Source organism: Spermophilus citellus (genome assembly GCF_964194105.1).
Source record: "Spermophilus citellus genome assembly, chromosome: 13".
Taxonomy (NCBI): Eukaryota; Metazoa; Chordata; class Mammalia; order Rodentia; family Sciuridae; genus Spermophilus; species Spermophilus citellus.
Genome location: NC_138193.1, coordinates 116,079,023 through 116,103,379, shown reverse-complemented (window position 1 = coordinate 116,103,379; position 24,357 = coordinate 116,079,023). Strand labels below are relative to the sequence as shown.

At 56.2% G+C, this 24,357-nt stretch overlaps 1 protein-coding gene across 9 annotated transcripts in view; it reads right to left on the bottom strand.

The window, feature by feature from the left end:
• The window catches only part of MYT1L (myelin transcription factor 1 like), a gene marked incomplete at its 5' end in the record, with an annotated part of 133,517 nt that overhangs the window by 11,857 nt on the left and 97,303 nt on the right, over nucleotides 1-24,357 (bottom strand). For all 9 annotated transcript variants that reach the window (XM_081265476.1, XM_081265479.1, XM_081265477.1 and 6 more), the window contains 4 exons: nucleotides 478-569; nucleotides 15,924-16,145; nucleotides 16,857-16,940; nucleotides 18,601-18,663. In XM_081265476.1, the coding sequence (XP_081121602.1) occupies nucleotides 478-569; nucleotides 15,924-16,145; nucleotides 16,857-16,940; nucleotides 18,601-18,663 (461 nt within the window). The remainder of the gene's footprint in view (nucleotides 1-477; nucleotides 570-15,923; nucleotides 16,146-16,856; nucleotides 16,941-18,600; nucleotides 18,664-24,357) is intronic.

The window sequence follows — 24,357 nt, the reverse complement described above, 5'->3', positions numbered from 1 at the left end:
CAAGTGCGCAAGGCGGGATCTGAGTTTTCCAGGGCTCCAGGCTGTGTGGCTCCTTTCTCGCCCCCACACCCCTGAGAACTCTGATTTCCTTGGCAAACCTGTGTGCACTGAGGCGGGTCAGCAGCAACAAAAACACTTGAAAGGAAATGGATTTTGCAGCTGGAGTCAAGGAAATCAGGCATGAGCCTGCTGAGGAAGGGGACGTGTCGGCAGAGCTGTGTCACTGATGTCAGGCCCTGAGTGTCCCCAAGCCTGCTCTGGTGGGAGGCTCAGGGTGGAGGGCCTGAGGTAGAGGCAGGAAAGCCAGAGCCTGGGACCCAGGAGGCAGGCAGCCCAGTGCGAGAGACCCGGGGGCTGGCACCACCTCTGCTCCTGCTGTCTGGGGTCAGCGTTCCAAACCAGTGAAGTCAGGGGACACAAAGCTGCAAGACACGAAGCCAGCTTTTGCTGAGAGAGGGAGGGACAGGGTGTGGTTACCATTGCTGGCACGCTGCTTGATGGTCAGCATTTGATCTCCAGACAGCTTGGCCTTCTTCATGGCTGATGTCGCCCGCGGGCATCCTGACAGGCTGTGGACAAGACAAGAGACGGCCGTTAGCCACGGGCTCCACAGAGCCCGAGCCGTGCAGAGAGGCAGGCAGGCACATGGCCGTGTTTTATCAGCCTGGCTGCCCGCAAGTCTTCAAGAACAAAATGACCACTGTGGAGGATGATCACCCAGTACAACCAGGGACGAGGGAGGGTCCTGGCCGGGTCGACTCGTGCCTACTGTTAGGTGGTTGTGAAACATGGTTACTGTGGCCTCTGGAGTGAGGTCTCCCAGCAGGGCCTCTGAGAAGGAGACACGTGCTCCTCACAGAGTATCTTTTAGAGAAACTTTCAGAATTGAGTAACTTGTCTAAAAAAGGTCTTTATTATAGAAAGCACCAAACTCATACCAAGGTTAAATCTCACCTCTAGTCAAACACACAGAGGCAGACACAGCAGCTGCGTGACCTCTGCACCTGCCCTCAGCCTCGGGGGGCCAGCCCACTTCAGCCCCACCCTCTCGCTTCCCAGCAGCTCACCTGGGCAGAGCCCAGCTGCAGAACAGCAGTGCCACCTTCTGATCTGCGCTGGGCAGCCCCAACCTGCCCACTGCCGACTTTCCACCAGCTGATGTGCTTGTATCCGGTGGCATGCCAGCTTGCCCTGGGCATGGCAGCCCGTCTCAATGGAATCGACAGGCACGGGGGCCTGGGCTTGCTCCCTGCTTGCTGTGTGTTTGCTGGGGAAACATGTCCTCTGGGTGGAGCCTTCTTCCAGGGCATCTCAGGCCTGGCCTCCTCCCACCTGCCTCCATCTGTCTCCCCTCCTCCATGGGCTTCCCGGTCAGGGTCCACTTGGCACTTAACATACGAGTGAGGTGAAGCATTTCATAGTACAGTACTTTATATGTAACGCCAATATACATCCGTAGCAGTATCTATGCACATATAATTTTCAATTTCTGCCTGTCTGCCACGTCAGGTGGTCCTGTGGGTAAGCGTGGTGGTAGTGTGTGGTGGCATCTCCGGTTCTCCACCTAGCACTCGGTGGAGTCTCAGAAGATTGGATCTCTCAATGCCTGCATGAATATGATGAGGATTTCTAAACACCTCCTCTCACAAATTTTTCTAATATATTTTCCAGGGAGATATCAGCATTGTTTGGAAGGAAATATATCTTGACTTGACCACATTTTCACTATCTCTTCCCTGTGAAGTCCTACATTGTCTTTTTGATAGGACACTTGAATCTTACAATTCTATCAACATATCCACAAAATTCTAACTCATCACTGCTGTCGGCTGGATGTTTGTGTTCCCTGGAAACGCATCTTAACCCTCAAGGCCAAGGTGTCATCAGGTGGAGCCTTCAGGGGGTGACCAGGATATGAGGGTGGAGCCTCCATTGGGATGAGTGTGCTCAGGAAAGGGGCCGAGAGCTCCCTCACCCTTCCAACCCTGTGAGGACGCAGAAGCTACCATCCGTGAACCAGAAATGGGGACTCACCAGACCGGGAGACTGCCAGTGCCCTGACCTTGAGCTTCTAGTGCCCTGACCTTGAGCTTCCAGTGCCCAGAACCACGAGGAAGGCTTTTCTTTTCTGTGACTCCTGAGCACCTGGGCTGATGCAACAGCCCCAAAGAACCTAGGCCACAAGACCAAGTTGCCAGGCTCCAGGGTGTTTGACCCCAGAGTCTGACGGGTCAGCCTTCCCCCAAGTCCCACCATGGGTGTGACACTAGCTAATATTTCTACTCACTTGCAAGAAAACAAGGTAGAACAGAAGCAGCCGTGGGAGGTGTGAGGAGCAGGACAGGGCTCTGCTCACTGCTCTGCTCTGTCTCTGCAGGCCAGGCCAGCGCCGGGAACAGAGGCTCTCATCACAGTGTCAGAGAATGTGTGCCTCTGGATCCGAGTTGTGCTGGGTTAGTGCTCAGAGGCCCTGAGCTGGGGCAGGTGCAGGCTGCCCGAGGACCAGTTCCTGCAGAGGACTGCACCTGGACTCGGAAGTTCAAGGCTGACTCTGCAGTGCCATGGGTAGAGACAGCCTCAGGGCTGGAGGGGAGAGCCAGCAGCCTGCCTGAATGGCCCCAGGGAGCTCCACTGAAGGCTCAGATGGTCCTACTCCAGCTGTGAGCCTCGCCAGCCTCGCTCAGCTCCCCTGCAGCCTGTCTATGGGTGGCCCTGAGCAGGACAGGGAGCTGCAGAGTGTGGAGACAGGGACGGGCCTAGAGCCCAGCTGAGCAGCCCCAGGGTTGTAGAACTGACCTTCTCTGTAGGTTGTGCATCCTGTCACCACCCTGAGGCCTGGGGGTATTCCTTAGATGGGCTGTGGGACCTTGTCCAGCTTCGCCCTGTCCCCTGAAAAGGGCTCTATGTAGAGCTAAGCTGTTTCTGAGGCCTCCCTGAAGATGGCATCCAGCATCTGGGGTGCTGCCCAGAGACCTCTCTGGGTCCTTCCCAGGACTCTGTTGGTCCGTCGTTCTCCACACTGGTGTGTGTTGGTGAGTGCCCATGATGCTCCCTCCGGGACTCCACCATCCAGCCCTGGCCTGTCCAGCTTCCTCAACTCTTACCACGCATCTGTCTTCCTTTGCTTGTCCTGCACAAGGGAGCGTCCCAGCAGCCACCATCCTGCCTTCTCCCCCTTCCAGGCCCCTGTGGACTCCTGACACGGGCAGCAGCCCACGCCTTGCTGCACCTGCAGGACTGGAGGGGCAGGAGTGCCTGCAGCACGGGTCTTAGTGCAGCTGCAGGTCACACAATGGGAACAACATGACCTGATCTTTTCTTCAAGTTTTTGTGAGAATCTTTCTTGAGCCCCGCCTCCGTGGAAGCCTTCTCTGCTCTTCCTCTTCAAGGAGTTCTGCTGTAGAACTGCTAAAAGCCTGCCCAGGTGAGACCCTCTAGGCCAGACCTGTATGGTGTCTACCCTGCAGTTTCAAAGCAACCCTGCTGCAGGACGAGTCTCAGCAGATTGTCCACCCAGGCAGCACCCTGTTCACAGGAGTGCCCACAGCCAGGCTCCCCTCTGGTCAGTTCTGTACTCTTGGGGAGTCTCATTATTTAGAACCTAGAACCTTCAGATTAAGCTGAGATGGGCCCTGGGCCATTCACCCACCCATGACATGGCCTCTTGGAGATTTGGTGTTTTCATTTGTCAAATGAGAATGAAAAAAGTAATCAAACCCCTACCTCATGGTAATATTTCAAAGACTGAGCACAGAGAAAGGACCCTGAATAATAGCAAAGGCAGGCGTCAGGCGAGGGGCCTGCAGAGAACAGTGTGGGTGCAGCTCTGGAGGATCACAGCCCTGTGAGCCTGGCAGCCACAGCCCGGCTTCCCGGGGGATGTCACCTGTTGGAGCTGAAGCCCCTCTGCTGGCTGGACTACGTGGCTGTGGCTCTCAGAGCCTGACTGGGCCCAGTGTGGGCGACCCTGGCGCCGGGTCCTCCCAGCTGCTCTCTCCAACAGCCTAGATGTCCACCTCTTGCTGTCCACGTCTTGCTGTCCTTCTTGCTACCTCTTGGCACTGGATGGAGTGTTTGCTTCCTCAAGGACTCTCCTTGTGAAGCTCTCAGCTCCTCCAAGCAGGGCCAGCTCTGTCCCTATCACCCTCCATGTGCATTGTCCCGGCTGACGCCGGGGACAGTGAGACCCAATAGGCTGTGTGGAGAAAAGCCCGGGTTGGGGCAATGTGTCCATCACCATGGACAGATGACAGATAGACTGAGGTCTGCAGGCCTCGATGGTGATGCTGAGGGAAGAGGTGGACCTAAGGAACCGTGTGTGCCATGCATCACGTGCTAGCCACAAGGGACAGGGCACTTGATCAAGTTGGACAGACCCCGAGTTGGCACTTCTCAGACCAGGAACGTAACCCTGGCGTCTCCAAAAGCTTTCCCCACAGGGGGAGAGAGGACCCTTCCTGAGCACCCAGTCCTACTCTCCTTTCATGTCCTATTAGATCCCCGTGGAGAAGCCCGTGGCAAACAGCCTGGGGGGAGGGGCGGCCTGCTCGGGGACCCAGCAAGTTTCCCCCAAGGTCTTTCAGGAGGAAGTGCAGCAGCTAGGGCAGCTGCAGAGAGGCCCTGGAATGAGGACAGCGGCCCGGCTGCCCTTTCTGAACTTGGCTCAGGAAAGCCTGTCGCCCCGCCTCTCACCATGGCCTCCTCCAGTGACCCAAGTGAGCAGGGCCTGGGCATCACCCAGAGAGTCTGAGCCTCAGGTCCTGAGTGCTCAGTGAGAGGCAGACCAGGTGCTTGGGGCCTCCTCTACGGGCCTCCCACTCTGGGTGCCTCCGCAGCCGCAGCACCCGGTCATCCCAGGGTCTGCTCGCTCAAGAGAAGATGAACGTGTGCCTCACTGTCCCTGCCTCCGGCTGTGGTCTTCAGCTCCTGGAACGGGTGAGGCTGCTGCAGAGCTGCTCTGGGGTGCCTCTCTCTCCCCATCTCCAAAGGCGCGCTTCTTCCTGACCGACTTTAAAAAGTCCTCGTGAAGTGCATTTAAATAGTCATGCACACTGGGCGTCTCCTCCCCTGGCACTCCGCTGGCCACCCCAGGGGAGGAGCGCGCAGTCCCGGCAGGCGCGGAGGTGGAGCCAGCTTCCCGCAGGTGCCGGGGCGGCCCGCCAGACCTGGGAGCTGTTCCCAGTCCACACCCGACGAGCAGGGGCTGCTCTGGGCTGCGAGGCCATAATCCCCCAGGGGGAGTGGCCCAGAGGCATCCTGTAACCGCTCCAGCGAGAGTACGGGGAAGCTAAATCAGGAAGACAGCGCCCAGAGCGAGGCGCTGTGCTGAAGCACGCTCCGCGGGGCCTTCCGTTCCGATCCAGTGAGCTCATCGCCCTGCGGGTCAAATTTGGAAGTGAGTCCCAGGCCCGGGCCTGGCGGACCCGGGGCGTGGCGGGCTCCCCGCGGACGCACTGCCACCTGGTGGCGACTCGCCTTCCCTGCACTCTGTCTCGCAGCCGGCGGGTGGGGCGCCTGGCGGTGTCCGGGAATCCTCCTCGGAATCCTGCCGGGAAGGCGAGCCAGGTCCCCAGCGCTGAGGAGCAGGCCCGCTCCCACCGTCCGGACCGTCTCCCTCTAGACCGGCGGCCTGGGATCTGGGATTTGGAATCTCAGAGCCGGGAGGTCTGGTTAACACGCTGCTCCACTGCCCAGCCCAGACGTCTGGTATGAGGCGCCAAGGGCAGGAATTCAAGTGCAGCTTCCAGCCAGCGCGGGAGGTCTGGGAGGCCCCATGTTTTATCAGGACATCGCTCAAAGGCGGCTTTGAGAGCTTTAGTTGACATTTGCTAAGCAAGAAGAGCATTGAGGGGTGTGGTTAGCAAGACAGGAGATGCTGTGACCCAGAGAGCAGCCAAGTCGCTCTGGATATTTGGGTTCACTGAACACATAGGAGGTGCCTGAGGATGAGGACAGATTTGGTTGAAGGCCAAGCCTGCCCAAGCCCACTGTGGACACAAACACCCTGGAGGCAGGCAGCCCCTTTGTGCCCAGTGCACCGTGATAATGCTGTTTCTCTGATGGTCCATGTTTCACCAGTGATAATGCAGCATTCTTTCCTGAAACCACTCCATCTATGAGATGCTCTGCACACACCACCTCCATGCCAGAAAGAGAGCAGGGTGAGGATAGCATCCTCTTACCTGGGCTGTAGATCTATCTTAATCTGTAACTTCCTGGAGATGACCAGGAGTGTTTTGTCAATAAACAAACATCGATGCACAGCTAGCCAACCTCACCTGTGCTGGGCATCCAGGTTCTCACTAGAATTTGCTTCCCCGGAGGGGAACGTCCAGGAGCAGGCAGAAGGAAAACTCCTGAGCTGGTGAAATTCCAACCTTGCCTCGGTGTGCAGGATGCCGTGCAATCCTTCTCCTCCCAGGATCCAAAACTTGCAGGGTTTTCCCCTCCAAACTTCTGGGCCAGACAGGGAGCCCTCAAGCCATGGAGAAGACAGCTCGGCCATGCCACCGGGCACAGGCGGCCTGGGTCCCGAGGCCTCTCCCACCCACTGGCCTGTAGGTGCATCTGTGGCGTGGCCAGGTCAGGGACTGGGAGAGCAGCAGGTAACGCCACAGCCTGTGCGTGCTTGAGCCCCAAGCCCCGCACGACCTCACTGCTTCACGGGACCAGCTTCTGTGTGCTCTCTGGGGTCTGGCTGCTGTGTATAACATGTGCCATGGAGAGGCCCTCCACCTGAGAGGGAGGTTTTGGAGAGGCTCCCCACGGGCACCTTCTTAAGGCTTTTGCTGTGGCCCAGGAAGAACTGGCCAGCACCGGTCCACACAGGGCTCCAGAAAGAGCCAGGTAGACCTGGACAGCTCTGAGCCCCATCGTTGCTGCGATGGCCTTCCTCTGGGCTGTGGGTTTCTACGGTCAGCTGGACTGTTGTGAACCCCCATGGGTCTGGCCTGGTTAGTTGAAAGACAGTTTGAAAGAGGTTTGCCCAGAAAGAACTGCTGCCCCTGTCGGCACCTGCCCAAGAGTCTCTGGGTCGCTGGTGGCCCCAAAGGATTCTGTCTGGCCTGGCCTGGCCTGGCCTGGGTGGAGGATGAAGTTCCTTGCAGTGACCCCTGCACCCTCCTCCTTCCTGTCCCCTACACTCAGGTGGGGTCTGGGGGCTCTGCCCTGCACACCTGCACCCTCCTCCTTCCTGTCCCCCACACTCAGGTGGGGACTGGGGACTCTGCCCTGCACACCTGCACCTTCCTCCTTCCTGTCCCCCACACTCAGGTGGGGACTGGGGGCTCTGCCCTGCATGCCTGCACCCTCCTCCTTCCTGTCCCCCACACTCAGGTGGGGCCTGGGGGCTCTGCCCTGCACACCTGCACCCTCCTCCTTCCCAACCCAGTGGCACAGGACCAGGGAGGACCCTCTCCATCACCTGCTGTGCCATTAGAGTTGTGTGGCTGACAGCCGAACTAACCCTGACGGGCAGTAAGAAGAGTGTCTTTCTCGTTTCTCCTTAGCTGCCTCCCAAGGGACAGGGGTCCTCATGCCTGTACCTGTGAGCATGGCCTTATTTGGAAACCTATTTAGGTCTTAGGATGTGCTCAAATCTAGATTCCTAATTCAATATGACCATTGTCTTCATAGGAGGAGGGAGACTTGGACGAAGACTCGGGGAAGATGGGCAAGTGGGGTGGAAGCAGGCAGGGACTGGGTGCTGTGTGTCTGCCATGCACCACCAGGACAGTAAGAGAGCAGCCCTGCTGCCGGGGGTGGGAGGGGCAGACATCCGAGTTCAGACTCAGAGTTGGCTCAAAAGGCCCCAATGTGGGAGGAGTCAGCTGTAAAGGAGAGACACTTGTGCAATGGGCACCCAGGCCAAGGTGGCCCCAGACAAGGTGTGGGGGCCAGCAGATGGGAGCTTGGCCACTGAACCCTATCCCTCTAGGGCCTTTGGCTCTGAGTGCTGCAGGAGGGACCAGGGGTTCCACTGGGCACAGAGAGTGACCACTGGGAGGGGAGCTGGGGCTGTGCACTTGGAACATCTCCTCTGGTCTTCTGGGGGAGCTGGGAAGGGGATCTCAGCTGGAGAAGGACTGGCGTTGTGGCTGGCATGCCTGGCAGACCTGATCCATGGTAGCCCGGCCTCAGATGGTCGTTCACATTTAAATCTGTCATCTGAAATTGAGCAACCTCAGAAAGTCCACCCCTCTGTCCCTCAGGCCTAACTGAAGCACTCAGAAGCCTTGGGCGTTGGGGATGGTTTTTCCAGTGTGCCGGCCTGGGCACCCTGGGCCTGTTGGCTGGATGTGATAAGGGGTGAGAAGGGCACGGACCTGGTGAGGCCTCCTGGGAGGACAGGGTGCCCAGAGGTACTGCTGAGGACTGGACACTGAAATGGACTGTTGCCTCAAGGAGAGTTAGAGGTGAAAATTAGAGAACCGTGAGGCCGTTCCTGAAGGCACCTGGCCTGCAGCCTGGCGAGGCCGTACCAGGCTAGGCTGGACTTCTAGCTGCAGATGTGGAGCTGGGGGTAGGCTGCTACATTTGTGGCCCTCAGAGCACTAATCAGAAAATGAACCAAAAAACTCAAATGCTTGTGCCCCGAGGGTGTCTAGTTCCCTCTGAGGCGGAGCTGGAGGTTCTGCTGCAGCAAGCCTGTGGTCACTTGGCATCTGTGGCATGCTCACTAGGCCCTGGGGTGTCAGGATGGTGGGTAGCAAACGGGAAAGCATCTCAGGAGGAAACACTCCTGCAAAAGCAAAGTGGGCTGGGTTCCGCCCGTGGAGGACCCCGTGCCAGACACGCGGTGCCAGGTGGAGGAGGCCTAGCAGGGGTGGCCTGGCAGAGGTGACCTGCAGGTGTCAACTCCCACGGGCCTGCTGGGCACACTGCACAGGACAGATGCTGAATCTGAGCTCTTCCCTCCCAGTGCTAACATACGGAGGTTAGCAGCTGGGGTGCTCTCCGAGGTAGTGCTGAGGGAGCCTCGCATCTATGGCTTGGCCCAGGCTCGAGCAGGGGCCTGGTCCAGAGGGCAGTGAGCAGAGCTGGCAGGCTTCCTCCCCAGGACAGACCCACAGACGATTTCCACACAGGCACCAGTCCTGAGGGCAGAGGGAGGGGGGCTGGAGAGAACTTGCTTCTCAGTGTTCGCCACTCAGTGGACTGGCTGGGCCTCGTTCCGCCCTGACAAGGCCCCGCCCCTGGGGCATTTCAGCCTGGGCGCAGGTAGTGGTTCTGCCAGGCTCAGCGTGGACACTGCCTACCCAGCCCCCCTGAGCAGTCAGACAGACGTGGAGCCAGATTCGAGGGCTTGGATCTAGCACCGGAGTGGTTTCTGCCTTTGCCCCAGACGTGGCAGTCTGGCCAGACGGTGAATGCCTGGGGCCTGCGGTGTGGCCAGGCAGTCTCCCCAGAACAGGACCCCAGCAAGACCCTGAGGCTTCAGAGGGTTTGGCTGGATGGAAGTGTTCTCCTCTGCCTCGTGGCACGGTGCTCCTGGAGAGGCCCCGTCTTCCTGGTCCTCCTCCCTCCTCCCCGGACTTCTGCAGGCCAGAGAAGGGCAGAGCGTCGGAGACCTGCTGTGAGGCAGGCTCAGGTAGCACAAAGGCCATGGTGGGTGATGCCCTCCTCTTTCCTCTCCAGCCCACAGCCAAAGCCAGAGTGGGAGCATGGGTCCTTCCCTGGAGAGGAGCAGCGTGGGTGCGCAGGAAAGCCCACGAGGGCCTTCTAAGGTGGCAGGCCCCTGGGGTTTGTGGGCAGCAGGGATCAGAGTTGCCAGTCATGTGAATTTCAACCCTGTCCGGTTGAGTTGGGATTGATTGTCAGGGGTCTTGAGTACAGGACAAGAGGAGTCTCCTCTGTCTGCACCTGTGCTCTAGACGGGGGCTGCATCCTTTACCGTGGCAGAGAGAAGAAAGACCCACCTGTGCCGTTCACAGGAGAGCAGTGTTCCCAGAGAGCTCGGAAGGCGGGCCTCTCTTCTTCTCCAGAGGCCAGCTGGTGGTCTGCCTCCTAAGGCTGAAAGCGGGGCCCGGCAGGCAGGCTTGCTCTTGGGTGGTGCTTTCTCCAGTGCCGATGCTGTGGGGTCCTGCACCGCTGCCCGTGCGAGTCCTGGCTTTTGTCCTCACCGAACGTGAACTGTGCACTCTTGGGAAGGGACTGGACCCAAAGCCGTCTCCTCACACAGGCCTCAGGGTCAGCTCTGTGGCGCTCGGCGTCGCGAGGCTCCCTCTCCTGGGCTCTCCGTGCACTGCAGCCGAGTCCCTGCCCAGGCTACACCTGGGCTGAAGGAACCTGTCCCCTGGTGCCATGGGCTGCCTCCAGAGGGACCCTGATCCTCTCCTAAGCACCCTCTCTCTGTTGCCCTGGGAAGCTGTGTGCCAGAGGCCTTTCCCCCTGTGCCGTCCATCTGACACGTGGGTGAGGACCTGTCCTGCTGGGCCAGCCTTTCCTGACTGATCTCAGGCAAAGCAGGTGATGACAGAGACTCAGAAAGAAAGTGCTCAGTGTGGTGACAGTTCTCCACAGTTCTCCTGGGAACTGTCAAGCAAAACCAGCTTCTAGAAGAGTCTATCTGCCTTTGTGATGAGCTCTGAAGGAATGAACAGATTCACTCGCCCCGTCTGGGCAAAAGCCCTGAGAGGGTCTCAGAGGTGGCTGAAGAGGACACGTGTGCTGGCCAAGGCCTCTGAAAGGCACGGCCTACCTCCCCAAGCATTTGGGGTTTAGAATCAGAGCAACGAATTCAAGTTTGGAGAAACTTTCCAAGTGCGCTTGGGAGGAACAAGAATCGAGGTGAGGGTGACACACAGCCGTGCCCTGGTGTCTGAGGCCTGCGGCAGACACACACACAGCTCACAGCTTTCAGAGAAAATGCCACAGTGTGTGCAGGTGGCCTTCCCACATCTGCCACGCACTTGAGACCATCCCCAGACTCTCTGCGACACCCAACACCATGCAGCTGTTGTGTGAACAGCTGTTACGCTGTATGGTTTGGGGACAATGACGAGAAAAGGGTACGCATGTTCAGTTTGGGTACAAAGTTTTCTTTGAATATTTTCATGCTACCATGGGTGGAGAACCTGATAGAGGCCAGCTCTGCTCACCTGCACGAGAGTAAGCTCTGTGTTAAGGAAGTCCCCTCCCCTGCAGCCCGCGTCTCTCTCCTGCCTTCATGGTCACCAGGGCATACCTTCCGGCTCACCCCAGGCTCTGCCCAGGTCTGGTGAGGCTCTTCCCATGAAGGTGGGTGTGCAGCCCAGGCACCAGTGATGGTTCAGACCCGATGGGGCCTTCCCACTTCTGCATCTCCCTCCTAACTTCTGCACACACCTGATGATGTGCCTCTGGCTCTTGTTAGACCCCAGGACCTCTAATCTGCACCCCAGGAACTCACAGCTGCTTCCTGTCTCAGACACACTCGAACCCCTTCCTAAAGATGCACAAAGTCCTTGGTGAGTGGGATCGTGCCTGCCACACTGAGAGAGGAGTGTGCTGTTCCAGAGATGGCAGCTGTCCCGTGCAGGCACAGAGCGCTAGAGGAGCCCGACAGCAGCTGTGGTGGTTGGGTGAGGTGGAAACGCAGCTCTCCACAGGAGACGGGAGCCCTGGGTCTCACCAAGTGGATCAGTGATCAGAGTCAGGAAGACCCAGGAACACAGAGAAGCAGGCTCTGCCTGCAGGGAGAAGGTGGCTGGCCAGACCTTGGCTCGGACCTGCCTCAGCGACCCACCCCCTCCTTAGCTGGTTAAATGTAGGTCTCATTCCTTGGACGCTCAAGACCAAGGGGCTGGACACCCTCCTTGGCGTGAGGGCAGCCCCAGGGCATCACTGCCGTTGTTTGGAAGGGCGGGGAGCCCTGGCGAGGCTGAGGGAACATGAAAGGCCCGTGGCATGAGGTGCTGCTGGTGTGCTGAGGGCAGGTGTCTGGGACAGCAGCACGGTGTCGAGGGTCTCTGGGTACACAGGGAGGCCTCCCCAGGGCTCTGCCTCTGCAGCTCGGTCCTCCCTGCCAGGGCCACCTGGCACACCACCTCTGTCTGGCAGGGAGGTCCCCACCTGCCTTGGCACTTGTGTCCTCAGCCGCCAGCCCTACTCACTTTGAAGCCTCTGTCTTGCAGGTTCCTAGGGACAGACGGTCACAGGAAGCACAGTCCCCGCCTGACTCTGTGCCACTGCCACTGCCTACTGGAGGTCCTCCAGGGCGGCCTCCTCACTGGCCTCCCTGCCCAGGCATGTGCAGCCGCACCGGTCCTCCTTGGTGTGCTGACTTATGCTGAGCGGCTCCGTCGGTCCCCGGCCATTCCCATGTCTGATTTTGTTCCTTCTCCTGGTTTCTGCTCCTCAACAACAGGATCCGGTCTCACCTCCTCGCTTCCTCTCCCACAGACCTCTTGAGCTGTCCATCACGTCCGTGGTGAGGCCTTGAGCCACCTCAGACCCCTTTCCTAAGCATGACCCTGTCGAGTGCCGGGGCCAACATGGTCCCCATTTTGGAGGTAAACCATTGTTTCGATGCCTCACCTGGCTGGCCCTCTGCCACGTGACCCTTGCAGGTGGACAGCCTCCTCTTGGTGGCCCTGCCACGTTGCTGCACTTGGTCTCCTGCCCACAGCATCTCCACCGTTCTGGTGGCCTCAGTCGTCTACCTGCCAGCAGGCGCCAGTGACCCCCAGAGCTGGCTTGGCCGTGACTGGTCCCCTCCTGTTCCTGGTTCCTGTGGGCCCTGGGGTCAGGAGTGACTAGGTGTCGCTCTTTCTGGGCCACCCCTGCCCAGCTGTCAGATGGACATATTTCTACTTCAAAGTGCCACAAAACCTCAAATGGACATATTTAAAATGACACCATCATTCCTTCGCTCTGCGATGGTCTGAATGCTTGTGTCTCCTGAAGTCCACATGCTGCCACCTGGCCAGTGGCCTCGTTATGGCTGTGCTAGCTGGTGGGTCTGAACCACCATGGGCAAGGGCATCCACCCTGGCTCCCTGGCTCCCAAGCCAGCAGACACATTTGTCTGAGTACTTGAAGATGCCTCTGATTTGGAAGGGCCGATTTGCCGATCAAGAACTTCTTCTTTAGACATACCCAGCAGTCCTGAAGCTGAAATGTTTCCATTTTCTTTAACTCAGCTCTGTCTCCATTCAGATAAGACTTTGCTAGGGACAAAAGGATGGGAGACAAGACCTCCCACCTGGCCTCCAGGTTGCAAAGAGTGAGATCCCTGCAGGAGGAGCCAGGAGGTGAGGCCACACTGCACAGCTCACAGCTGGCCCTGGGCATGGCTTCCAGGGTACCTGGTTTATTGAGCATCAGGGCTCAGAAGCCATGGCCTTTGTCCCTGCTTCATCTACTCTTTAACTTTGGCCTCTGCTGAAGAGTAATTCTTCATCCCTTAGACAGATTGTCGTGATGGGGGACAGGAGAAGTAAGGCCTGTACCTTCTGTTTCAACCTGTGCTAGCTGCTGAGGCCCAGGCAGTTTGTGGTCATGGCAGAGGTAAGTGTCCACACATCTCCAGGCACCAGAGGGACATGGCCATGGCCAAGGTATGCAGGCTTGGGAAAGCTTCCAGGCAGCCCGGGAAGCCTGGAGAAGGCCATGGCCCAGGGACATCGGAGGCCGCATGGACCAACTCTCCAGTAAGTCTAGTTGTCCACGTTTAGCTGTGCTCATAGCCAATATTAATCTTACTGTATTTTCAGAAAATGATACCAAGCCTACCTAACAAATGGAGACTTGTTCAACAGATAAAAATACTGGTCAATACACAGTGAGCATTCATTATCCAGCCCTCAAAAGGACAGGAATACCAACACAGGCTACAGTGTGGATGGACATTAGGACATTCTACTGAGGGGAATAAGCCAGTCACCGAGGGACAAATGCAGCAGAGCCCACTCACATGAGGTCCCCAACACCATCATACTAGAGACATGGAGGTGACATGGGTTGGGGGCGAGGATGGGTAGCTGTTGCTAGAGGGCACCTGCTTCTGCTTGGGGTCTGAAGCAGTCCTGGAGATGTTTGGCAGCCAGGTGGACATCCGCGACACCATCTAGCCATCGTCCAGACTCAACTAAGACGGTGTGCTACGTGGGGGTCACCACCATTTAACACCAAAGCCAAACCAAAGGTGGCTCTGTCCTGCTCTGGCTGCACCATGGGCCTCCTGTCCACCCTCACGCCCATCTTCCTGTGCCCCGTGAAGGCCCTGCTCTACCATGTCCAGACACGCCTGGAGGACGGTAGGCCAGCCTCTGCAGTGTGCCAGTTTCCATCCCCTGCAGGGAAGTGCAGGACGTCGTCCAGCCCTGGTCAAGCCTCAGCTCTCCACATGCAGCCCCCACCGAGGGTAGTGTCTGCTGAGCCCTGGGGTGGGGGCGGGGGTGCCCACTGGAGGTGTTTCCTCGTGAGGTGTACCTCACCCCGAGATCCCATCTGTAGTGGGCAGGCTGCCAGGCACACTCCACTCAGAGTCCCTGTTGGAATGGCCCTTGGGGAAGGAGGCTGGGGGTGAGCCAGTGGTGGGTGAGAGCCCAGAGCAGAGCAGCTGGCATTTGGGGAAGCTGGGGCAGGGTGTGGCCCCTCCCTAGCCCCTGACCTCCATGGGCAGAGATCCCACTCTCTGCCCTGCCCACTCTGGGCTCTCATGTTGTCAATGGAAGGTTTGGAGACGGAGTGGGCACCACTCCTCCAGCACCTCAGCAAGAGGAGCCCTTTCCCTGGGAGTGACCCTGGCGAGCCTCAGCCTTGCTCAGAGGTGTGGCCCAGTCTTGGAGAGCCTGGAATCGCTCCTGTGCACTGTGTGGGGTGTGTCCTGCAGAGCTGGCCGCCCGCGTACATGCAGGCGTGTGCAGAGGAACCTGCACCCTGGCTCTTTGGAGACACTGGTGGGGTCAGACAGGAAGAAACCAGGAAGGGTCATCCTGCTGGCCTTGCTGTACTGTGGACAGAAGCCCCTGACCTTGGGCACAGATCTAAGGGACAAAGTGACCTGTTGGTGTGAAAGGGGGCAAATGGCTCAGGGGCAAGTGTGTCCTGTGTGTGAGCTCTTCTTTCAAGGGTCCACCTGCCAGGGGGAGGGGACAAGAATGGAATTCAGTCTTTCTTTCTGAGTGTATTTATAGCATCTGCAGTTTCCACCTAAGCAGAGACTTCATTAATACTTAAAAACATCCTCCTTAAGTGTTGGGAGGCTTGGTGTCAGTCCTGAACTGTCCCTGTTCTGCAGTCTCTGCTGTTCATCTTGTATTCTAGGTGGTTTTACAGAGGGATGCAGGGTGCACAGGACTGGTCTCTGTGGGGAATACGTGAGGAGCAGCAGCAAGGAGACCTCGAGAGTCTCCCCAGGGCAACTGTTTGTGTTGCACAGAGGGGCCTGGGCTCCCAGCTCCTCAGACACAGTGGAACGCGTCCTGCTGGCCTTTGAAGTCTGTCTCTGCTCAGGCCTGTCACCTCCCCTAGGAGTCTGACAAGCTGCATGCCTCAAAACAGAGCTCTTCCAAGACAGTCTAATTTCATGTATTTCTTTTTAAATTAAGCAAAGAAAAATTAAGGCGGGCTATTGGGTCCTGGGTGATTTTTTCGTGTGTTTTGACATAAACCTGCTAGGACAGTGGGTCTCTTTTCCAGCAGGGCTCCTGCAAGTTCCAGCGGAGATCAAGGAGGTGGCTTACAGACAGTGTGTGCAGTTAGAGCCACCTCTACTGTGGGTCCTGGTGAGCAGCATTGGAACTCCCTGTCCCCAGGAACAGATGTGACCACACAGTTGTGCTTCCCAAGCAGATTTAAAGTCCCATTCATTGCCCCCAACCTCCGGGTTCCCCTAGTTGGCCTGATGGTCATCACTTTTCTTTCTCAGTGGTGACAAAGCCTGTGGGCAGCTCGGCAGCTGCAGCGGGGTGACCCACCGCGGCCAGCCAGGCACTCACCTGCGGTGTGTGAGGAAGCTGCCGCTGACGTGCCCTGATCCGTCACACCCCGGCGTGGGGCAGGACATTCCTTCCGTCTTGACCGACTTCCAGGAGAACTGGGAGCCATTGAGGTACCCATCTTTCTGCCTCTTGGCCGCCAAGGGGCACCCTGAGGCGCTGCGGTGGGACGCATACTTCCCAGTGATGTGGCCCTGACCGTCACAGCCTGGGACAGGACACCTGGACAGCAGACAGAAGGGACAAATTTCATTGTCATTGCTCGAGGACCTACAGGAAAAGGAAAGGGAGCTTGTGCAGTCAGCCGGCCGGGCAGGGCCTGGAGCTAGTAGAGACCAAACGTGGGCCAAGGCCGCCACCTGGTGGAGCCTCCAGGGTGGCCCTGGGCAGGCTGCGGCCAGCCAAAGCCTTCTGGACCAAGGCCTCAGTTTTATTTTGTTTCAACGGATGTTTTTTCCTCCCAAAATACTGAGATTGGAAATTCAGAAAGATCGCCAGGTCATTCTGCAGACTTTTGACATGGGGCACAGTGGCACTGGTGTGGGGCCGACCCCCTTGCAGCCAGATCTAGGGCCAAGCCAGGGAGCTCAGTGCTTAACTGAGGGCTAGGTTCAACCAGGATCTCAGTAAAATATTCACTTCCATTTTCTATTTAACTCCTTCATGAACCTTCATGAGTCTGCTCTCCTGTCAGGTCTGCTGGGGAAGGGGAGTCTCTTGGTTTTCGTTTTGGTATTACTCACAACATCAGCCATACAAGCTTATGGCGGAGCATCACCGGTTACTGCTTGGCCAATTCCCACACGTGGTTTGGTTTACCTGACTTCCCAGTTTATTGAAATCTCAGCAGATGTTTACTGTGACCTGTGGGCTCTTTTTCCTATGGATGCTCACTGGCTTCCTTAATAGTTCCTGGCCTCCTGACCCTCATACCTGATGGGCTCCTGGTCTTCTTTATCTTCTTTGCTTTGTGCTATCCGTATGCCACTTTTTTTTGCTCTTGGACACCCTGAAAGACTAAAAGAGAAACACCTCTCAGAATCGGCGCACCCCTGACTCTGGCAGGCTTTCTTGACTAGGGTGCAGGCTGTGACTCCCTTCTCCCCAGCTTGGGCTTCTGGGGATGAGACCCATCGGGGAGGAGGTTGCCCTGCACTCTCTCAAAGCCTCTCCCTTCAGTCCTTCCCAAGGCTGTAAGAGACTGGGGTGGTGAGGATGCTGCGGACGAGGGGTCAGCCTCCTAGGGAGCAGCGGCTCTGCAGGAGAAATGCAGGGGATGTGGAGGAGAGAGCTGGCTGAGGCAGGGAGCCACCTGCCGGGGCGACTGCTGTGGGATAGGCAGGCCCAGATCCCCAGGCCCTGCTCCTGCTGCTTCCAGGCCCTCCCGCGGTCTGCATGGGGGAGTGTCGTGCTGAGCCCTGTCCCTCTGCACCCGAGGCCCACACTGTGACTGTCTCTGCAGAAGGGACCGTGGAGGCTGAGCATGTTTATTTAACTCTCTAGTTTTGGATACAGAGACCTTGGAATTGGACCCCCTGGGTCTGTCCTGAAGTGTGACTCCATGTCCAGCAACACCTGTTAGGCAGGCTAGGGTCCACTCTGAACCACAGCAGAGCTGTCCCTGTTTACAGCCTTTGAGGTTCTCCATTGCCACACGGTGACCCGTTTCCCAGTCCATCTGCCCCTTGGCCCTGCCTGCAGCCTGCCACCTTGCCCCCAAGTCCCTCTGTCCTCCTGTGGGCTGGTTCACAGGACTCCATTCCCATGTGCGTGGCCTCAGCCACCTTGGCGCGAGGTCAGTCCTTCAGGAGTGCTGTGACCTCATCTTGCCACCTGGGAGCGCTCCCAAGACTCCCTGGTGCCCTCTGCTCGCACCCCCCGCCCGCCCTCATCAGACCCCTCTAGGAGGCTTGTTCGGGGCAGGTGAGCCGCGGGGCGGGGCTGTCTGGGACTGCAGAGTGCACCCAGGAGGAGGAGCCATGGCAGGTGGCTGTGTCCTCTCTTGGGCCCTAGGCATGTGCCTGCCCTGGCCCATGCCAGCTAACGTGGTTCCAGGACCATGGGGCTGAGTTCCCATGGGTCATGGGAAGGAAGTTGCATGTGACTCTCTTCTTACTAGTTTTCATGCTTGAGGGAAGTGAGAGCTCTTCCCTCCTACCAGCTGAGCACAGAACACAGGGCCTGGTGTCAAATAGGTCCCCACATGCTCACTGAGGGGCAGATGGCACAGATGCCATAATCTAGACTGCACACTTTTTGGGGAGTGGCAGGGCCTAGGACTTGTGAAGTTCCTCTCTGTGGCATTCGGGTCCACTGAGCCCTGCTTATCAGACCTGTGGGGCACTGTGGCTCAGATCTTACCCTGGAAGAGATAACTGTCCGGGCAGGAGACAGTGATCGGAGACCTGAGGGACAGCTCGCTAGAGGGACCCTTCCTGGTTGCGTGTTCAGGGTGGAGAGCAGCCCGGGGAGGCCTGCAACCTGGCAGCCTGCTCTGTAGTGAGGTGTGGAGAGAGCCTCTGGGTTCTCCAGGGAAGGTGGGGAAGGACAGCTCTGCCCTCTGGAGCCTTCGTTTTACCAGGGAGCCAGCCGACTGCTCTGGAGCCACAGAGATGGAGGTTCCCTGCGGCTCCAGGGAGAGAGCAGGGCCTCGAGGGGAGGAAGAGTCTTCACCTACCTCCTATGGGAAGCATAGTTGCCCGTGATGTGTCCAGAACCGTCACAGCCAGGGGTGGGGCACCTACAAGCAAAACGCGAACTGGTTGATTTACTGGAAGGAACGAGCATCCCCTGACAGTGAACTTTCTTACTTAGACAAAAAGCAAACTCTTCTTTGCTCAACCTTGCAGTTGGAAGAGGCTGGACGGACCTGCGCTGAGCTCCCTTGCGCATTCATCCACGGCCACCAACAGGCCTGTGGCTCCCTCCTTCCTTCAAGCACAAGGACCTGTCCACAAGAAATGCGAGTCTGGTGGCATTTAGGACTGCACTGCCAGGCTCCTCCTTCCTCCTGCTCTAAGTCTGGAGCAGGGCAGTAGGGCAGGGCTTGCTGTCACACCAGGCCATGCCTGAAGTCAGACACACACCTGGGAAGACTCGCCCCAGGCCAACTGTATGGTGTCAGCCGGAGCTGGCACCACACGGGGCTCCCTCACCCTGTGGGCACCTCATGGTCCAGCGAGCCCAGCCTGCACCTGGGCACTCAGGTGACCTGATTCCCTCCAAACCTGGGTTAGACCTAGCCACCTAGTGCAGCATGGGAGAACATCTCTACCCTAGGCCACATCCGTGGGGATCTCGACAAGGTCCCTGGGCACCCACACAGCGTCTGTGTAAACCTGCTGAGTGTGGTTCACTGGCCTGCTGAGTACACCCGGCCATGGCTTGATGGGGAGAGGATTTCTCTTGAAGAGTTTTAACCCTCTCCATGCAACTTATTTGAAGTGCTACCTGAGGACAAGCAGAAGCATTCGGGTGGTAGCACTGCTTTGCACCACCACAAAGGTGAACATTAGGGCACAAAAATCAAGACAAATTTCCTTTTTTATTAAATTTGTAGGCCTCCAAAGGTAACGAAGATAAAGCACTTCAGTGAGCCTGGTCACTTTGTAGTGAGCCCTGAGTGCCATTCTGTGTCAGAGTGCCTGGCATCTGGCCAAGGACAGACCTCATGACACACAGAGCTCACAGGTGCATACTAAGAGTCCATCTTCCTTTCCTCCAAGAAGGTGCTCTGGGGACGGGTGTGAGCACTGTCCAGTCTCTCTCATGGGAGGATGGCTCCCTCTGGGGGCTCAGAGTGTCAGGGAGCCAAGTTGAAACCCAGGAGTCGGGACTGATTTCCAGTGCATGGATGCCTTATTGTGACATTCAGAAGTATTCAGATAATTTCTAATTTTGCTCCAGTCCTAAGAAAGGGATGGGATATTTCAAAAAAATATCTATTAAAAGCAGCAGCTGCAGATCTGGCTGCGGAACTGCCTTTGGAGGAACAATGGGTATTGACATGTTCTTAAGGCTGGATCCCGAGGCCAACCAGCAATGGCAGTAACAGCACTGCTGGGTGAGCTGGCGGACTTTCCAACAGCACCCACGGGACGAGCCTGACCTGGCACTCCTGCAGGGGAAAGCTGGGCAGCACTGAAGCCTCTGTCAAGGGAGGCCAACCTGAGCCAGACACGTGCTCTCACCAGCCACAAACACGTGATCTTGTTCTTTGCTCAAGGAAGAAAATGATTTTTTAAAACTTTTCCTAATTTAAGTATTTAAGACAAGTTAATTTAAAATTTACTCATTTTGATACCAGTAAATATTTTTCACATGTCGTTTTTCTTTTTGGTGAGAGTCAAGGAAGTTGTCATATTTTGCTCAAGGAGCAATATTATAACCAAAAAAATGCCACTAAAAACAAATTTTCATACCTATGAAAATCACCTTTGCTGCTGTTTTGTGCATGTAGCTGCCTTTTACAAATGCCCCCCTCATCATCTGGTAAGAAAAGAAGCGTCCTCTCTCCTCCATGAAAAAAAATATTGATTGTGCTCATTTCCAGAGTTTTCATAGTGTTGGCAAAGAAAAAAGATGGCAGCAAAGAGGCCCGTCTCTTGAAAGGTCTGCTTTGACTATCACTAGTCGAAGCCTGGCGGCTGACCGCATCCCCACTCTGCCTCGCCTGGCCCTGTGGACGGGGGCCTTTCCCTGCCGGGACTAAGCCCAGTTGGGCAGGAGGGCCTGGATGGAGCTGGGCCCAGGCTCCAGCCCTGCCCGAGCACTGCTGCCCAGGGGACTCCCAGGCACTAGGTGTAGCGGCCCTGAGGTCTTCAGTGGCTCTTCCCTAGGCGGTGCCCAGGGCTACACAAGGCAGCTTGGCAGAAGCCACCCCCTCTCCCCCACGTTTTGGGCATCCATTTCTAGGCAACTGTTCAGAGACTTTAGGGCATTATCTAAACTCTTGGATTTACAGGCAAATTTTCTAGCTTTAGGAAATCTCAACATTCAAAAACGATTTTCCGCAATTGTGAGTGCGGGAGTGATTATTCATCTAACAAAGGGAAACTCTGCTCCCAGAAGCTGTGGGCTCCAGGATCTGGAGGGTGGGGGTGGTGTGGGATGGATTTAGCACGTTCGATTGGCACCTGTGCATGCAAGAGCACAGCTTCCCTGAGAAGGGAGGCCCACGTGGGCAAAGTCCCCAAGGGCAGAATTGGAGGCAGTATGGGCCTCACAGCCTGGGCTCTGAAAGGGTTTCCATGGAAACGGCCCTGGCTGCTGGCAGGGAGGCTGGGCCTGAAGCCTGAGCCACTCTGAGCAGTTCTGAAAGCAAAAGGGGCTGGGCCTCGCTTCCTGATGGTCACCAGGAATAGCAGCACCTGGGCTATTTTAAGTTCCTGTGAAGAGGAAGTTGCCCTAGACAAAGAGCTTGGCTTCATCCATCGTTTTTTTCCCTCCTTCAAAGGTACTCTGGGTAGAAGCACTCAGAGAAGAAAGAGCAATGGATGGACCACCTCAGATCTGCACGTGCAGGCTGGTGGTGTGCTAGACAGGAGGTCCCTGATCCTCCCGGACCTTCTGGGTCCTGTGTCTGCCTTGAGAGTACACAATACAAAGAGAAAATAATTTTCAGTAGGGAAATTTGGTCTTGTATAGACATTTAAGAATGCTGATGGAAAAAAATCATAATAATGTGTTTAAAATTTTTTTAAGGTGTAGATGGACACAATACCTTTATTTTACTTATTTATTTTTATGTGGTGCTGAGGATCTAACCCAGTGCCTCACATGTGCTGGGCAAGTGCTCTACCACAGAGCTACATCCCCAGCCCAGTAATGCATTTAAATAGTACTCAATTAAGGTGACATGAGACTCGGACAGCACTGAGGTATGCTCACAGACATGTGCATTCTGATCTCACTGCAGTGACCTTTCCCTGGAGGAGTGGCAGACCTGAGCCACAGTGAGACCTGCAGATCTGAGCCCCTGGCCCTCCTGCTGCGGGGCTTCTCTGTGTTGCTCACTACTGGAGAAACTTTGGAGTCCTGGCACAGTGGTGGCACCTGTCATCCCAACTACATGGGAGGCTGAGGCGGGAGGATCACTTGAAGCCAGGAGTTCAAGACCAGTGTGCAACATAGAAATACCTATCTAAAACAATAGGCCCAGGACCTTTATAGAAATTGTCACCAGCCACATCTACTTGGTGGTCATCAGATATATCCTTCAACATGATCAGGCACATCCTGCAACATCAAAAATCAATTTGATATCTGTGCACTGCAACGTATAATCATAAAGACCCAGGGTTTGCACTGGCATACATAGCTCAGACAGGTCAGGGACCAGCACATGGCACGTGTGCCTCCAACTGGACCCAGGCAGGAGCAAATGCATCAGAGCACTGTGGGATTCTCCTCTGTAGGACCCTGCCTGAGATGGGGAAGCAGGAAAGGAAGCAGTCCTGTGACTGACTGGAATTGCATCATTGGCTGATCATTCACAAGGAAGTTTGAAAAGGCTTCCTCTACATTCTGTCATCCTACCTGTCTTCCAAAACAGAAGATTCTGAGGGTTAAGTCAGTGTCATGACTAAGTCAAGGCAGGACAGCGTGGTGCTTTTCACCCTGTGTGTGCCCCTAGGTACCTGAGCATGCACAGAGAAGTACGTCTTGCTGCTCAAGGTGGACAAAAGAGGAGCCCACTTCACGCCAATCCTGCAAGCAGCATGGTCAGCAGCTCCCCACAAGTCCAGGATACTGCCAGCATCCTCCACATTTGTACTGAAGGGTGGGATGCAGTATGGGTGGACACCCAGGGCCAGCCGAGGCCACTTGTCTCCAAGTACTTGGGGAATCAGGTCACACTGGCACTGACTGCAGGCAGCAGGACCCTCTCAGCACCAGGAGTGCTCTGCATTCTCCTGCAGGGTGAGAAGGAGCCCTCAGGCACCAGTCCAGGTAGAGATGACTGCTGATCTTACAGTGTTGTCCACCAAGGCCTAGGTGCTGTCCATGGGACGGAGCTCTGGCTGGAGTGGGACCTCTGGGCCAAGCCTCTCTGCCTGGGTTAGGACCTCTATGCTGACCCCTCTGGCTAAGTCTGCCCCAAGGCTCTGATTTTGAGCTTGGTGGCTAATGTGCACAGAGCACACTGACTATTTGGAATAACAGCATCAAATATCACAATGACGTACTCGAGCACTTTGCAGAGTTTCCTGAGGAGACCCTTGAAAGTGTTGGTTTGTTTCCTTTGTTCAGGGAAACTCTATCTTAATTAGTAAAACACAAAATATGAAAAAAATCTCGTTTCGTAGTTAAAATAACCTTGTTTCAATGTTAAAATAATCACAACGATGCAGACTGAGCCCTCCTTACAGTAGTTGAATACATTTGTACATTGGAACCATTCGGGCCCTTATGGATCAGCCTTTGAAGAGAAGTTTTAGTGAAAGGTTACGTTTTCTTGAACAGATCTTGTTCTAAAAGTGAGTTTGTTGATTTTCATTCTTTTTTTTCATAGAAATGAGAAACAAAGAAGTGTAGAAAGGGGCGAAATAAAGACATTTTATATGGAAAGTGAGACCCACTCCTTCCTATGCTAAGGCTTGGCTATTTCTTCCCCAACAGAAAGAAACCAGGCCACTGAGAGCAGAATTCATGGCTCTGACCAATTTCTAAAACATTTTACCTGAAACTCAAGGGAAGACGGAAGCCCAAGGGTCACTTTTCAAAGTGCATGATACTCAGCACTTCCCCCTTTTTGGAGTTCAGTCTCAGGTGTGCACACCTGGGTCCCTATCCTGGGGTCACCGAGGCTCCCACGCTGGACAGGTGGTCCCGAGGCCTCCTGCTGCCCCCTGCAGGCCTCCCCAGGAGCCTCAGCCCCTCACTGCCCTGCCCGGCAGGCCTTCTTTCCCCGGCCTGGGGACCTCTCTAGGGAAGGGTGGGGCGGGCCAGGGCCTGCCTCTCCGAGGTGCAGAAGCCCCGAGGCGGCCTGGACCTCTGCAGGACTTCTGTTTTGCTCTGAGTCAGCCGAGAGACTCCTGTGTGATGCTCAGTTAAAGCAGAGGTGTCAGTAGCACACGGGGTGGGGGGGGGGAGGCCGCTCTGCAATGCTGGCCCTGGGAATGAGTGAGCTCACGGCCCCTTTCTGGGTCCAAGCAATGTCTTTTAAATTACAGGACAAACAAAGGATTGCAGAATAATTCTTAAAATATTCTTAACACAATTTTAAAATACATAACTTTTTGATGACTTAGAGAGTGTGCTAGAGTGAGTTAGGCCTCTGGGTATCAAGAAAATGGAGGCATCATTATGCAGATTAAACTCAGACGTTCTGGTTTTAGGGACTCCTGACAGGACAGGCAGGACCTTCAAGGCTGGGAGAGGGATGCCCAGGGTCTGTGCGGCCATGACGGGAGAGAGGGTAGCCATGTGGAGG